The sequence below is a fragment of the Cyanistes caeruleus genome, chromosome 11 (assembly GCF_971803275.1).
Source record: "Cyanistes caeruleus chromosome 11, bCyaCae1.hap1.1, whole genome shotgun sequence".
In the NCBI taxonomy this organism is placed as follows: Eukaryota; Metazoa; Chordata; class Aves; order Passeriformes; family Paridae; genus Cyanistes; species Cyanistes caeruleus.
Window position 1 is genome coordinate 3,526,186 of NC_141711.1, and position 17,360 is coordinate 3,543,545.

The following is a 17,360-nucleotide window of genomic DNA, read 5'->3' on the forward strand; positions in this document are numbered from 1 at the left end:
TCAGACACTCACTGTGTTTCTCCAGCAGGTTTTCCCAGCACTGTTGGAAAGCTGAACTGCTCAAAGGCCGCTGATACATTCAGCGCAATCTCAGACAGAACTGTAAGTCCAACAATAAACACAGCTGTTCTGTGCAGCTCCTGACATCAGTGTTGTTGAACTCATTTCTGACCAAATAAATCAAACTTGTTTCTGCAGAGACGGTAAGATTTTCTCAGTTCCCATTTACTTAGTGGAATTGATCAAAAGCATCACAAGAGCCAAGCCACCTTTCCTGTTTTACCAGTCTATGAAAGTGACACGTCCAAGCTGGCATCAGTTGAGCTTTACAAACTCACGTGTCTCATCCATAGAGAAAACCAGTTCCTTCATAACAATGGGTTGAACTGCTTGGCAATATAAAATTAAGATTAGAAGTCACATATCTACTAGCTATCAAAGCAGTCTTTATCTACACCTCTAGAAATTTTAAGTTATTCTCACTCACTGAAACACTGGTTACTTAGACAGACAGACAAAGAAGAGACAAACAAGTGCCAAATATCTGTTTTTCAGGAAAAGAAAAATATTCCACATGTATCACAAGCTTCCTGAGATAAGCCTCTATTTTCTCTGCTTTGTTACACAATGTGAGAACCCAAAACCAAAAGAAAAGTTTGGTCAATGCCTTCTATAGTTAGATCAAGAGCCAAACAGAAGCAAAAGAAAATTCTTCTACTCTCTGCTTTATGTACAATCTTATTAAGTTTTATACACTGGAAAATAACTAATAAATATCTTAAGTTCTGTAAGAATAAGAAATTGAAGAAATTCCATGGAGAAAATACTGTTCATACTTTTTTCAGTGCAGCCTTGTTTATAAATACTTGCTCTTCCCACTCAGCATTACACATAATCAGCCTTTTCTTCCAAATCATGCTCTTCCTGTCCACTACACTAGCTTGGGAATTTGTATCAGCAACTTTGAGAGCTTTTAGAGCTACTCAAAGAAAAAAGTTACTGAGAACGCTGCATGATCTGAAACAACACCTTCAAAAATAATACTTAAAAAAAAATTACCTGATCCCAAGATGTTTTAGTTCAGTGTACTTTCATTCTAGAGAATGATGGCTTTGTAGTTGTATACTTTTTCTGTACATCAAGGCACCTTTCACTACAATATCTGGGTCACCCTGTGTAAATGTACCTGTACAAAGAGCTCTCCTGGGCTAATGAGCCTGGAGTTCCACATATGCTTCAAATCCAATTTTTTAGGAAAAAAATGCCAGCTTACCCTAAGAGTCCTCTGCTTCCCTCCCACCAGCTCCTGCACCATCCTTCCCTTTTATCAACCTAAATTATTTCCTCTGGCATACAAAAAATCAAGAGGAAGAAACTGATTTCAAGTAAAAAGCACCTAACAAGAAGAAAACTTGAAGGCAAAGGAATGGCTGAAGAGAAGCAATCAACCACAGCACTTCAGAACTACAGCCTGTATCCATACAGACACCACCCATTGCAAGTGTTCCCAGGACAGACATAAATGCTGGTAGTTTAACTCAAAAATTTAATTGCTTTCTTAAAAAGCAACTTTAAAAGTCAAGCAACAAATGAGAGTATGGAAGATCACACAGAGTCCAACAATTCAGTCCTTCTACCTCACTTCAACATTTTATACATGCTAATAATGTGCTTCAAGCTATGAGATGATGTTTAACACCCTAATATTGTACCCCAGCGCAGTCCCTGACCGTGCAATTTCATTAAACATAAGAGAAAAATGGATGGAAGAGATTTCAGTGTTTGAAGACACCCAGTTGTGTTTTCAAAGTCAATCAGGAAAGCAGACAGCACCTGACCAAACAGCCAATCCTACAAGGAACATCAGCAAGTTCTGAGAAGATTTACATATAATTAGAGAGACAATGTGACAAAAGGCTAGGAGAGGGTGAGGGAAGACATGAGACATGAAATGAGCACGTAGAAATTAAATTAAATTGCAGACTATGCAAAAAAACACTAATGATTTTTTTTTTTTTCAAAAAATCCCACACAGAACTACATAAAACCCCAGAATGGGATCAAAATTAGTAGGTGAAGATAAGAAATGTAAACTCTAAGAGGAAAGCCACAAAGGAGGGATGGGAAACTCAACAGGCGGAACAGTGCAACAGTAACACACTGAGTCACTGAGAGCTGATGAAGCAGCAAAAATATCTCCCCTGCACAGGGAAGAATAATAAAAAACAGCAACAAAAAGAAGAGATTAATTTAGACACAATCTAACATTGTCAGAGCAGAGCCACAGAAGAACACAATCCTAAATAGCTCCGTTCTTTAATAAAAGCAATCAATCTATTTCACACCTGTACTTGAATTACATGATTTGCTCTTGGAACTAATCCATTACTACAGATCAACAGAATTTGCCAAGCAACATCAACCAAGTTTAGAAATGCACTAATTCTACTTGATGAACAGCATCTTCAGCAGGGAACAGGCCACCTCAGACAGAAAGCAGGGCAAGCAATTTGATTCAATGCCTTGATTTCAAAGAATTAGTAGTACAAAGTTGCTTGCAAAGAATGACTTCATCTCTACTATAATGATTTGCATAGGATTCATCCTTCCAAACATGCATATCCAAACAAAATTGCATTTTACATGGAAATAATCTAATCATATCATTCCCAGAGTGTAAAGACATCCCCCCCCCCCCCATTCCCTTATCTCCTGCTTATGCAAAATGCTTGTCCTGGAGAAACTGTGAAAGCAGCTTTCTCATTTACCACAATGTTATAGGAGAGGAGGAGAACCTGCTCAAGTATCTGTACTATTGTGTGTCAGAGAATTAACTGAGATTTTCTTCTGACCATTGGACAAGTTTTTATATCTCACTCCTTTGCCACATGGTATCGTCACTTTGGGAGATAAGGTGTAAACCAGAAGAACAAAAACCATGAAACATTTAACAGTGCTGTTTGGGCAAGACCTGACAAAAATAAAAATCCCTACTAGTTTTAAGGGAAAATTATCCATGTTGAGCAAATTATATGGTTCCCTCTCACATATTTATTTAGCACTGCAAGGCTTTGGTGTAAGAATGCATCACTACACCAACACATGACTTGGACACGAGGGGAGGTTGGGCTGCCAAGTCCCCAGAAGTGCAGAAGACAACTCCACTGACTTACTCATCTCCCTTTTTAAAAACTGTCATAAAACATCAGAAGAACCCTTAGGGAGTACATATGGCTCATACATTTCAGACAAACTCTAAAGATTTTAAGGTTCAAACTCCAGTAAGACCCATTGAAGCAAAGCAGGACAAAACCTAAAATTGACTGAAGAACTGGAGGAAGAATTCAGAGTGCCTGAAACAAGGCTAACTCCTGAAACGAAAGTACTGCAATTATTCTATAAATCTGTCTGGAATTGCCTTACAGATTACAGGTTTAATTAAGAAAAACATTATATTGAAGAGATGTTAAGCTTCCAGAGACCCAGCTATGTACTTAAAACATGAAGAGTCCCAGGAGTCCTGGTGGGATGTCTGTCTTCAGATTTCACAGTGTTTAAGTTCATTACAAAATTACTTGATTTAAATTTTAAGAGGATGCCATCTGTTTTGGAGAGATGCTGAATACCACACAGAACATAAAATGAAACCAAAGTAGATCTACTATTGATTCTGTTCATTGAACAGGCCATAAAAGAAATATCAAAACTTAGTAAAAGGAAGTATTTCCCTCCCCACACTTCTCCTACTATTGGCTCTATGACAAGCAGAAATAACAAAAAAACCCAAACAACAACAACAACAAATAACAAAACAAACCACAAACAAAAATCAAACATAACACCAAATTATTATGTTTAGGATGCAAACACTATGTCCAGCTAAACTGACTTTAAGGCAATGTCTTCAGAACACACAAGGAAAGAACCAGAGGACAATCTCTGAGGGAGTCACATAACATGGAACAAGAGATGTGAGTCACTGGTATTACCTCTGCTCCCCCAGTTTTTGCTGACTTACATGACACTCACACAGAGACCTGCTAGTAGGAAACAGGTGTAGTGAGCTGAAGTAACTTGCCAACTTTAGTAACTGTTTCTTTTCTCTTGTGCCTTGTTCTAGATCTCACTGGAGATGAAGATATACTCTAAGACACAATAATCTCCCCAGGCTGTCAAAGGCAAAATTAAAGTTTCATCCAAAACAAGTTAATTCCTTTTCTATTCTGGTCTATCAATGGGATCTCCAGAACTATTTGGAAGTGAAAAGGCAGAGAAAATGAAGTGCACTCAGCAATCACATACCCAATTCAAACCCCTGGCAAGGCAGCAAATTTTCCAGCATGCCCTTCCACAGCCTCGATACAAAACATATCCAACAGGAATATTGAGAACTAGATGGAATATGCCTGCTCAAATCCAAGGCCCGTGTCTGCTACCAGGGAGCAGGGAACTCATTCCAGGCATGAGGAGCTCCAGGCTCCCTTCCCCCAGGCTGGGCAAAGAGCAACAACAGGAGGCAGTGCCTGGAACCTGCCCAGACTGCCCATCCTGTCCCCCTGCCTGGACTATCTGTCCTGTCCCTGTGCTTGTCCTGGCCCCCCTGCCTGTCCTGTCCCACTCCCTGGCAGTGCCTCAGCACTCAGAACAGCATCCAGGGATCCTCTCCAGCTCCAAGGGAGCTGCAGCTGCACAGGAAACCCAGGAACTGCAGGCCTGTGGGAGAAGGAGACAGAGGCCACGCTCAGCTCTTCCCTCTGATATCTCTGTTCTACTCTCTCCACCTTTTCTGCCATGGTTTTGTATCAATCCTTACCGTATCTAGCACATCCAAATTTGAGATTTATGCAGTGGCTATAAACAAAGATACCTGGACATAACACAGTTATACAGAAAGGGTGCACAAGCTAAAAACCTGAAGAACTGCCTGTAAGACAATTCCCAGCATTTTTGGACCAGCAAATGAAAAAACCCGAACTTGCTGCCATTTGACACGTTAGCTTTCGTACAGGAATTACTGTTTCATTATTTGTGATATAAACAGATTGCTTCTTAAACAGGTGTGCTCAATGGTAAAGAAATGGATTTCAATTTTTTCAGAAAATAACACTGAAAATTTCTGGCATAAAAAACTGCAGCACTGAACTCCCACTAATAGGAAGGTGAGCCATGCTGAGGTTCCCACAGAGATCTCATCCCAGTGTAGAGCAGGAGGGTGCTGGCCCACCACACACTTAACCTTGTCCTTGGTCTACACCAAAAGAGGCAAGCCTGCTCTGCTGCTCCCACACATTCCTGTGATCCCACTCGCAGGGAGGTGAGGCAGATCACTGATCTAACCACAAAATTAATGCTGCAGATAAGGCAGAGTCAGATGTGACTAGTAGAGGGCTGAGCCATTTCTTTAAGCAGCAACACTCACTTATCAGGTAAAAGAACATTTCTCACCTAATTCCACTCTTGTGCCAAATATTCTTTGCATTTTAAACTGATTTTTCTATTTCTTGTGCTTTAGTTTAACAGTATTTTGATGCAATTCATTTTAGTGTCATGATTTTGCACACTGCTGCTATTTTCACCATTCACACAATGCAGATTAGCAAGGGAAATTCCAAACAATGACAACAGATTTGAACAGTAAAATCCCCTGTACACCAATGGAGGCTGGATTCTCACATGCTTCTGGCAAGCAGAAAAACGCCTCGACCTAACATCAAATCAAAGCCTTAAGCAAGTGCTAGATCCTTTATGAGTGTTTCTAAGTGAGCAATCAATTTTAAAAGCTGAGGTGCTCCAGGTGGGGTGAATTTCCTGGAACACTGTGCCTGGCTACAGAGTGTGCCCCTGTTAGGAAAACACTGGCAAAGCACTCGTCCTGGGGGAGCGTCCTGTTTTCTTTCACCTGATAACTCATGTAAAATTAAACACTCTCACATTTTATCTTCAGTAGGATTTTACCTCGTCTTACCTTTCACTTTAATTAAAAGTATATTGAAGAGTTCAAAGGAGGAAAAACTGGTATTTCCTACAAGCACAGGAGGTGTTTTTCCATTTCCACTCGCTGATCGTTGTCAGCCTAAATCCAGTTTTGCTCTCCTTGGGAGCAATGAGCAATGAGCTCATTCCAGAACCAGGGAAATTGTCAGACCTCAGAACTACATCTACTTCAGTAGTGTGAGTGTTCACCTCTGTTGCTTGCAAATTACTACTGCTCTTGCCAGGAACAACAAAGATTAAGACTGAGTTATGGAAACAGGCAGCTGAAGAAGACATTAAAGCACTATCTGTAATCATCAAGGGACTAATTCTGATCTCTGCTGATAAATATTCAGCTGACTCTAACAGAATACAGCTGTCCCACAGAAAAAAAAAAAAAATCAGTCCAAAATCTTCTAGGAAGTACATTTGTGAATACAGTTATCTAAAACCAAACTCAAGTACCTTTCATTTTCTTTGATTTTGAAGTCAAAAACTGACCACAGAACAAAAAAGTACAAGATTACAATATTCTTCATTCAAAAATTAACTTCCTTATAGCAGAGTAAAAAGCAATATAGGACACCAATGTTGCTTCAGGTATTACCAGTATGCCCAGAATAACCAAATCCACACAAGAAATGTGTCAGCTCCTCTAGCAAGTGTGGTTGTCACTGTCAGAGGAGCTGGTCACCTCAGAGGAGCTGCAGGCCACCCTAAGATAATATGATCAGGTGTTTGCTGTATCAAGCAATAAAGCTGGGAAACCAGATTAGGAAAATGCACCCTGTGCAGCTACTCCTGGATCTCTGCTGCAGCGAGTCCCTGTGCTTGCCACCTGATGCAGCGTCCCAAAAACCCAAAGGCCCCTACTCAGGTCTCACAGCAGGACTACTGGAATCAAAGAAATTGCACTTGTTACTGGTTCCTTCCAAAACCAAAAATAAAAGCCACCCAATTGGCTTCTTCACAAGGCAGTTCACCTGACACATGCTAAGCTTGGGATGACAAGGTGTACCCTACCTCATGGACTTAATTCACAGGCATTAGGTATTTGTGCATCATCACATTCCCCTGCTACTTCCAAACCAAGCATCATCAGGTGATGCCATCATGGAAATCTTGTCATTGTCTCCAAGTAGTTTTATTTCTAAGGCTGAGACCTGCCAGACACATATCAGCTCCGTGGAAAAGCAGCATTAGTCTGGTTTATCCATAAATTGATAATCCACCTTCCCCAAGTCAAACAGACTGCTTTGTATTCCTCCTTCTGTGTGCACTATTGCCTTGTTCCTTCCCCCCACGTGCCATCAAGGCTCACCAATTACAAAGTCAAAATGGAAAAACATCCTTGCCTCTGAGAAGTATAATATGGAGTGAACAATACCCAAATGCCTGGGAAAAGTCCTTCAGATGAAATACTAACAAGCACAGCCCCGACAGAACAGAGATTTGAGGCCCACTGGAAAATATCAGAGGTCACACTGAGGCAGCCACTACAGCAACATCACTGAGAGGTGAAGGTACAAACCAAGAGAAACCCTGAGGATAACAACAAATCCTATCAAGCACGGCAGAGAACTGAGCCTGAGGAGAAGGATGACCACAGAATATAAGTAAAAGTGATCATGAGAAACACACGCAACTGTATTAAGTACCATAGAATACAAGGTGGGGAGGTTTTCTGTGCAAAGTGACATGGACTGGCTGCCAAAAAGATTATCAGGAAATAATCACAAGAACGAACTGTGTATATCAACAGGGAAGGAAGCCACACTAACACTGCAAATCTGAAGGTGCAAAGAGCTACATCTCTGATTAAAATAGTCCAGTCACCCCAAAAACCTCAGTGCTGCAATCAGAGTTTGCCTTTTGCCTTTCCTTACATGTGTATTCTATAGAGAAACTAATGTTTATTATGCTCAGCTCATCACACACATTTTATAATGGCAGATAAAGTCTGACCTTTATACTGTAAGCCCCACTCCCAATAGATATGAAGTGGCAGCACTTAAAATAAAACACTACAACAGTGTGTTTCCCAAAGCAGCAGGTGATTTCATCGATATCACCACTGACTGCTCTGAAGTACTACAGCAACACAATTCACAGGTACAGAAGTATTTGTTTATAATAGAGGTAAAAGAGCAAGGAAGCTAAATTAGTGTTGACAAAGGTACATCAGCAAGCTTTTTGACCAAAGATCGCTGTCCCTTTGAGACATTAGTGGATTATGAAACAGAAAACAGTGTCAGTCGAATGGGAATTAGTGGAGAGTAATTCCTGATGCTGAATGGAGCTGTTGAGGAATAACAGTGGACAACGCAAGGAAGTTTATTCACATGTCTTGCTTTACTGAGAACATGGAAGAGGCTTAAACTATCAAAGGCACACAAACTTCTTTCAGAAAATTATGATCCTTCTTATTATGGAAGAAGTTTGAGAATTGTTTTATTTCATGTTTTTAAAAAATCATAAGGAATTACATTCCCCAAATAGGCACTGAGATTTCCAGAAAGTAAGCTGTCTCCAAATCAGAAAAAATGCTAGCACACACATGTCAAGCAAGAAAATGGCTCGTTGAATAAAAGCAGAGAACATACTTTAGGGAAAAAAAGTAGATTTAAATTTAAGCATGTGAAATAAGCCAGAGAACATATGGCTAAAAAAACCTATACATTTGTAACAAGAGAAAGGATATTATACAAGCCTTCAGAGTATAAAACACTTAAACTGAGATGCAAACTTATTCCTGTAGAAGTTCATGGCTACTGTATCTTCACTTAGCTCTCCTACAGCTGACAAATTATTTCACTGCTGTAATAAACAAACTGAAAAGTTAAACTGATTCAAAAAAAACCTTAAAAGTGTAATAAGAAAAAAGCTCACTGCTACATAAGGTACATGAAACAGCATCAAAAGGTCAAAAGTATTTTTGCCATTATCTTTGGTGGAACTGCAGTTATGTAACTTACATTTACAGTTATGTAATTTACCAAAGGCAAATCATCCCTGATCCACCTGACTGACTGCTGAGGAGGGAAGAGCAGAGAACGCTGTAGTTCAACCTGAGCAAGGCACAGCAGCACAGTCTGCCCTTACAAAGCTGCAGCCCCAGTGCAGCATCAGGCTCCGCTGCAGTGCTCCTGGTGCCGGGGATGCTAAGCCCAAGCACACCCAGTCACAAGCGCTGGTGCTCAGAGCCCACAGCAGGGGAAGCTGAGCGCTGGCAGCCCGTGCTGTCACCAAGGCTGCTGTGGAAGCTAAGGCAGCACGGCTGCCCCCGGAACACAGGCTCTGCTGGTGGAATCCAGCTGCTGACTCTCACCAGTGAAGGGCTAATTGCATCCAGGGACATGGAAACAGGTTCTTTTCCAAATGCACAAGTGCAGGTGAGAGGCACTGGACCCAGGATGCTCCAAGGGACATGTTCTTCCCAGCACACAGGGTTAAACAGTGAAACAGGGAGCCAAACTGAGGCTATGCAATTGTCACAACTGGAGATTTTCAGAAATGCTGCACAAAGCTCTAATCAATTTCATTTAACTTTGGAATTAGCTCCCCTTGAGCACAGGGTCTGCCTGGACCACCTCCAGAAGTCATTTCCAACTATTCTATGATGATAGTACTGATATCCAGATCTGCCCTACAATCACATGAATTAAACTTCTCAAGAAACTCTGAAAAAAAACCCACTTATATTGGCCCTCAAGGAAATATGCAAAGAAACAACTTCTGTTTTCAGGCTCAGATGAGGTTTAAATTAACATTTCAGAGCTTCCAAAAGAATTTCATTACAGGAAGAAATAAAATAGGAATGTATTTTAATGGCTGTTTATGCTGCACTAAGGGGAGGAACCGGTGTAACTGCATCACATCCTGGACAGTGTTCTCTACTTAGGCCTAGAAGGATTTTACAATTCATCACTTCTGCCCATGAACTGCACTGCCCCCAGTTTTGGTACTTCACTACTTTCTGGATTCCTTCACTGTCAGTAAGCCTCTGCATTACACTTTCCACTACAGTAAGCCATTAAACCTACACTTTATAGGTTCCCTGCCTCAGGGCAGGAGTGGGGGAAATTCATAAAAAAACAACAACATAAAATTTTTTATTGCTTTAGTTTTCTAAGTTTTATTTTCCACTTCAGAAAAATCTAGTTTTCCTTTCCAGTCCAACACATCGAATTTTCTTGGTAAAGTACCTAAATAAAAGGGTTTAAAACAATTTTGCTATTGAAGGGGCAGAGTGACTCTACACCCAAGAGAATTTCCTAAGAGGCAAGAGAAAACATTTTAAATACAGGACACAAGATCACAATTGAAAAGTGATCTTCATATCTATTTTTAAGAATTCTTCAGAAACAACAAAAAAATTTCACTGTTGCATTTCACTTCTAGTACTGCAGTGCTCTGATTTCCATCCCATTCCTTAAAACTCTTTCTACTTCAGAAAAAAAATACCTTAAAGCTCTTTCTACTTCAGACAAAAAAAATGCTAAGTGTATTTCTTATGAAAAAAAGGGCACAAAACCTCATCCCGCTCCAGAGGTCTTTCAGATACAGTTAAGTACTAGGACTAACAAATTTTCCCTCTCTTCACTTTCCTCAGTGTTCCAAGTCACATTGATCTGCTACAAACTGGAGACAAGGAGGTTATAACAAACTTCCTTGACTGTACTTGGTCTCACTAATGAAATTCCATGTTAGTATCTCAATAAAAAGTCAGGTTAATTGAGGAGTATGCTACTCCTCTTGAAAAGCAAAAAAAAAATCCTAAGATCCAAGACAACTTTAAAAAAGGTTGAACAACGAACTTTATATTGTATTTGACCTAAGGCTAAGTCTTACCATGGCAACTGCTAAGAAACAAAAATATTTCAAAGCAGCCAAGCAGACTTCTGCTTCTGTCCCCTCTAATACAGGAAGTTTAGATTGGCTTTTGTAAACGTAGGCCATAATCTCACCAGCAATTAAGTGAATGGTTAACTTTGCATGAGAGGTAAACTTCAACTTCATAAAGATGAAGTGAACGCACATTATTGTATGATCAGGATTTTACTGCACAGCACTGATAACACAACTAAGCTTAACACTGATATAAAACCAAAATTAGCAATGTTCTTGTTCCATACCTCCCTTGTAAGAGAAAAAGACCTCTAATTACAATAAAGATACTAAGAGCCTTATCACAGCTGCAGTGGTGGCTTTACCACCTCTCACCCTTTGTTCCTCCCCTTCACCGCCTCTCCAGTTGCACTACAGCTGGAAGTACCAGCTACCAGGGACAAAGCACGTGGATCAGGGAGCTGAGCCTTGTCCAGAAGAGCCAGGACTGTGAGAAGCTCCAGCCCCAGCTTCCTACGGAGTTGCAGAAGCAGCTCAACAGCCCAAGTGAAACAGTGACCCACGGGCTTCACCAGGCGAGGCTGCTGCCAGAGAAATCCCAGAAGATCAGAGCCTCACCTAAACCTGCACCTACCTGCTCCAAACTTCCTCAGATGAATAAGCACTTTGGAACAAGTGGGGGCAGGGAGGTACCCAGTGACCTTAGCTGAGCCTGTGCTTTCCACCTGTTGGGAAAGCTACCTGTGCCATGATCAAGCTTTGAGGAGAACCTAAAAACTCACTTTCATTTACTTCATCACTACCTTTCCAAACTAATTTTACTGAGTCACCAAGATCTGCCCCAACTGTGTCTGGAAACACATGGGGGATGAGAACATTTACTGCAGGACACAGACTGCAGTTTATCCTCTAAAAATCAGTATTCATGATGACATTAAAAAGCTGACAGAACCCCTAAGAAGACCGTATAACTCTCCTAGAACTAACAACTGAAAGCAAAAATATTTCACATTCACTCGCCCTGATTTGCCTCAGTACTTTTTGTTTGTTACATTAGGAACAGGCTGTGACTGAGTAAGATCCATTGTTTTTCAATAATCAAGTCTGCAAACCATGGGTGTAATTACCCCTGACTAAACTATCCTCACTGCTTGTTTTTTTTAAACTATAGTCTGACCTTTGTAAAAATCCTATCAAATGTCACTACAAACTAGTATTTTATCTTCTCATTCTAAAGTACCTATTTATTACAGGTTTAGGTTCTATTACACAAAGTTATTTTTACATAAGTGAAAATAAGGACTATCTAGAGCACTTTAAACTTACATGTATTTGGTAGGTTTGCCTATTCCAGAATATTTGTACAATGGTCAAGCTCTACCAGTTTAAAAATACATTAAGTTCTTAAAAGGCACATTATCAATCTTCATGTAAGTGACTTCCAGGAGATTTTAATTTTCACTTTTTTTCCCTGATATTTTGATACATAACCCACCACTGAACACGCAAGCACGTTTGATCAACAAATACAGACTTCTGTAGATAATCTGAAGCAAAATTAATATTATAAAACAGTATTTCCATGATTATCTCTAGATTATATTAGACACTTCTGATGTTCACATCCAACACTTGTTAAAAAACAATTTAATGCAACTGAAAGGTTCAAGAAGGCTGAAAATAGCTATAAATCTCAAAAAAAGCACAAAGAAAACCCTGGAAACATAGAAGGCAGGACCTGTATATAAGATGACAGAATCCCAGTTCAGGTTTAAGTTCGTAAAAATAACATAAAAATAATAAAAAAATAAACCTGGATTTCCTAAATGAAAATAAAAACAGAGAGGAAATAATTTTCCCAATAACTTGTCCTTACAGAATTGCATTTTAAAAATTACTTTGGAACATACATAATTGTGGCAGAAACTGTAAAAACAACCTGAAGAAATATCTCAGAATAGGAAAAATATTTTAAACATATTTTACTATGGGCTTACTGTGGTGTGTTTTTTCTGTATAATAAGCACTACACCAAAATATTAAGCATTACCACTGTGTATGTCTGCTGAGCATGAGCCTTCTATTCAAAGAGCAAAGTACATTTCAGAACTTGTTTTTCTTTCTAAACCATTAATCCAAGCAGCACTAGCAGGCTACAGAAAAGAAAAAAAAAAAAAAAAAAAAAAAAAAGGAAGAAGAAAAAAAAATGAAAATACCAAAACCTCTTACAAGTTCGAGGGACTCCAGAAACTCAAACAAAGCCCCTGTGGTCACTGGTTGGTCACAAAACACTCGTAAAAGCACATCTCCCCAGCTGGAGCCGTAGTCTGGCACTAGGCCTCAAAAACAAGGAGACGCCTGGGCGCCAGAAAGTGAGCAAACTACGGCAGCACAGCCGGGGAAGCCTTTCCCCTTCCTGCCAAATAGTGATCACCAAGGAAGTCACCAGCCCCGATCCCTGGAAGGAGCGCGGCTCCCTCCACCTCGCACCTCCTGGGAAACCCTCCGGGAAAGCCGCACAGGAAGGGCTGCAGAAGGGAAACTCCCGCGCCAGCTGAGAAACGAGGCCAACTCAGAGCAGTTCCCACACATCTCGTCTGCAAAAGCACCTCCGGATTGTCCCCTCTTCACCAGCAGCGCCCAGATACAATCACAGGATGGTTACAGAGCCCAGAATGAAACAATCTGAGCCACTGGTATCTTTATGTAAATAACACAATTAGATACTGCAAACAGTTATACAACAGCGTATAGCAGACATTGCAACAGCAGCTGAACTTGCCACTTACAAAACCTGAATCTCTCTTACAAATCCAGGAAAAGCAACAGGTTTTTTTTATTGTGCTGAGCAGGATCAGTAAGACCTGACAGACACCCCAGAGCAAAACCTATACGAGAAGTCTCTCCTCTTTAGATCAAACTATCAGGAAACTAAATTAATCCACATAAAATTAAATGGGAACTAAGGAAAGCTTATTTAGCCCACTGAAGCAACCTACAAGCAAAACAAAGATTTCTGGTAGAAATTTCACTGAGGTGAAATTCAAGAATTGTTTTAAGTCACAACTGAGGACCACCAAAACAGTCACACTTACATTGTCTCTCCAGTCTTAGCAACATGACAAAGAAACTGATCCAGTATTGGACACACTTCCTTCTTTCCTCTCTTCTCAAAATCTGTTGGCATGAGAACGACATAAAAAGAATGGTAAAAGAAGACGGGACAGAACAAAAATCCACAATAATTAGCGATTTGCTTCAATTATCAGTACAGCCTCCACACGAACACTGTTGTGCTCTCACAATGCTCCGGCTGTTCCCATGAACTCCACCAGCTTCCCAGCTCTGGGAAACACTTATTATTTTTCCTGCGGAGAAACCGCACGCACCAGAGTAGCAAAAGTTGATTTGCAACTTCTTCTGAGCAGCTACGGCACAGAAAGAGGCTGATTTCCTCAAGCTGAGCCCAGAACAGAGAGGGCTGGGGAGGGAGAAGGGGACAGGTCCGGGCTGGGCCGGAATGCGGGGTAAGGGGCCGGGATGCGGGGGAAAGGGGTGGAATGAGGGAGAAAGGGCGGCCAGAGCGGGGAGTCCAGGGCGGCAGCCGGGGCGACCCGAGATCCCCCCTCACGCAGCCCCGAGGGTCGTTGGGTAGGGAGATCAGGGGCTCTGCCCTCCACTTCCACACAACGATCCCCAGGCTCTCCCCACTCTGCGGGCCCACCCAAGCGAGCAGCCCCCTCCCCACAGCGCGGGGACCCGTCGCCCCCAGCGAGGGGCGCTCCCCCCACAGGGTTTGAGGGACCTCAGTCTTCCCCTCAGCGCGGCGACACCGCTCCCCCACCCCCCGCCGTCAGCTTCGCCGCCACCTTTCAGCGCCTCCTGCAGCCTCTCGACGTCCATGATCCGCCCGGGCGATTCCCCCGCGGCTCCGCGCGGTTCCCCCGCCCCAGTCCCGCGCAGACCGGGCCGCGCTCTCAACAAGACCCCGCGCTCAGCGACGCTCCAACATGGCGCCCGCGCCGTGCCCGTGCGCGGCCCCGCGGCCCCGCCCGCCAGGGGCGGGGCCAATGGGCGGTCCCGTGGCAGGGGCGGGGCTAATGGGGTCCCGCGTGAGGGGGCGGGGCCGGGTGGCCGTGAGGGAGGGGCGGGAAAGGCGCGGGAAAAGCGGCGGGAAAGGCTCGGCCGCAGCGTCCTCTCACTGAGCGGCAGGGACGGTCTGAGGGCGGCTCTGGGCTGCTTTTCCGGCCGCGGGTTATCGTCCTCCTCATGCCTGCCCCGCCATGCAGATCCTCGGGATCGCGGAGCCATCCCCTTTCGCACCTCAGCCCCTCAGGGAACTCGAGTACTTTACTCCCCGCTTTCAGGCAGAGAGCAACCGCGCTCCTCCCGGCCACCCCAAATCCCAGTTTGCGCAGGGACGTGCCTGTCTTTTTATTCTCAAGAAGATCACAGAAGATGCTCCATTGGAAGGGGCCCACGATCCAGTCCAGCTGCTGACCCTGCATGGACACCCCAGCAATCCCACCCAGTGCATCCCTGAGAGCATTGTCCAAACACTCCTGGAGCTCTGGCAGTCTTGGGGCGGTGACCATTCCCTGGGGAACCTGGGCAGTGGTTCCACCACCCCACCCAGTTGCTCCACCACCCTCTTGGGGGACGAATCTTTCCTTAATATTTTGCCCAAACCTCCCCGACAACTTCATGCCATTCCCTCGAGTCCTGTCCCTGGTCATGGGAGTGAAGCGATGGGTACCTGTCCCCTCCGCTTCCCCTCATGAGGATGTTGAAGATCCCAGTGAGGTCTCCTCTCAGACTCCTCAAGGAGACTCGTCCCACCTCTCCCACCCTGGCACACATTCCCTGGGCTCCTGGGATGATCCCCTCGCTCATTCTGTGCCAGCACTTGGCTCTGAGGAGAGAAGCCCTGGCAGACCCATCAGCCAAGGTCACGAAGTGAGGCTAAAAGCAGATGAGAGGCTCTAGCACAGCCCCCTCTACTAACTGGGAAAAACTGCAATTCACAGCAAATCACCTCTTCCTTCCATTTGCAAAACTGAAATATCTAAACGTAATCCTAGAACACAAAAAGCTTGTAGGTAGTTTCATCATCAGTTTGTTGTGAGATCTCAGGCAAAGGGGTGAGGCAATCACACCTGAGCTGCTTCATTAATGAAATATAAATGGTAATTACTCCTTGTAAGGTATTTGACACACCTTGTAATAAAAATGTATACAGAGAGGATGATTTCATTTTGTGTCAGTTCCCAGCCTGTTTGTAGATTATTCACTGAGACCCAACAAGAATAATCACCTCGTTGGGGAAGATGTGGTGGTTTAAACACCTAACTAAAGAACAATGAGAAACTGTTTTACAATCCAGGCTGTTTTTTTGGTTTTTTTCTTGCACTCAACTTACACAAAGCCTTGTTAAGATTTACGTTTTAGATTTAAAAACGTATTTTTGAGACTTATAGGCTGTCCAACCCCTGGACACAGATCAATAATTAAAATTACTTGTGGTATATGACCAGCAGCTACTTCTGCTCTCAAAAATGAAGCTTAGATTAGGTATCTAGAGATCCCTGACCCAACTTGACTTAAAGCAGTTTCTCTTCACTGATGTGTGACAGCAATTTGCAAGGTATTTCCACCCAGTTTGAACAAAAATTGATTGTTGTGCTTTGAAACAATCTGTAGCAATTCAATACAGCATTCAAGCAAGGGAGATGCAGCAGAATCCAGTGAAAACAGTAAGAAAATGAGAACAATCTTACACTTCAAGACCCACTTAGGTCTTCAGAAAATATTGTAGATCAATACACATCAAAGGATTTACAAAAGGAGCATAGAGATTTTGTTTGGTTTGTTTAAATTTATAGCTGCAGAAACCTGAGTATGGGTACAATAATTTGACACTAAAAATCATGTCTCTCTGAACCATCCAGAGTAGGAAAATGTTTTTTTCTTTAAAGTATATCACAGCTGCCTCGAGACAAATTATTTTTCTCCTCTGAGAAAATGACTAAAAATCTTTATTGTGCTTTTAAAAAATCTGGAAGACTTGGGAGTATCGAAAGACAAGAACAGCTCACACACAGTGCTTTAAAAAAAGAGGCTGAAAACAGAAAAATGGTATTTGTGGGAGCTGGTGTTTCTTGTGAAAGATTACCCACAGGAGATACAAAAAAACCCCAAGGAATAGCCAGATGTGACAAACATTCCAGGCTTTACCTGGCTCAGCCACTGACCCCAGCAAATCCTCATGGATTGTCTCTGTTAAGCCAAGAGCCCATGGCAAACTGCCTGGCAGTTTTCTTTCCAAGCTGTATTTAACACCTTCCTCACAGTATCTCCCTGGGACAGGAGCTTCCTGACATCACAAACTACAGAACCAGTCAGACTAAAACCAGCCTTGTTTTCTCACCTGGAGCTCAGGTGTGAGGAACCCTGGTGCCCTTTGGAAGTGTTGAGCAGAATGGGAAGATCTTTCCTTGAAAGTGTGAACCCTGAGAAGGCACCTCAAGTGCACAGTTCAA

General features: G+C 42.5%; 1 protein-coding gene across 1 annotated transcript in view; it reads right to left on the reverse strand.

Annotated features, from left to right (window-relative positions):
• The window catches only part of PPP4R2 (protein phosphatase 4 regulatory subunit 2), a 30,104-nt gene extending 12,813 nt beyond the window's left edge, over positions 1–17,291 (reverse strand). The window contains exons 1-2 of the mRNA XM_023935110.2: positions 14,691–17,291; positions 13,917–13,998 (exon numbers count right to left, since the gene is read on the reverse strand). Coding sequence (XP_023790878.2) covers positions 13,917–13,998; positions 14,691–15,132 — 524 coding nt within the window. The 5' untranslated portion in view covers positions 15,133–17,291. The remainder of the gene's footprint in view (positions 1–13,916; positions 13,999–14,690) is intronic.
• Positions 17,292–17,360: the final 69 nt, after the last annotated feature.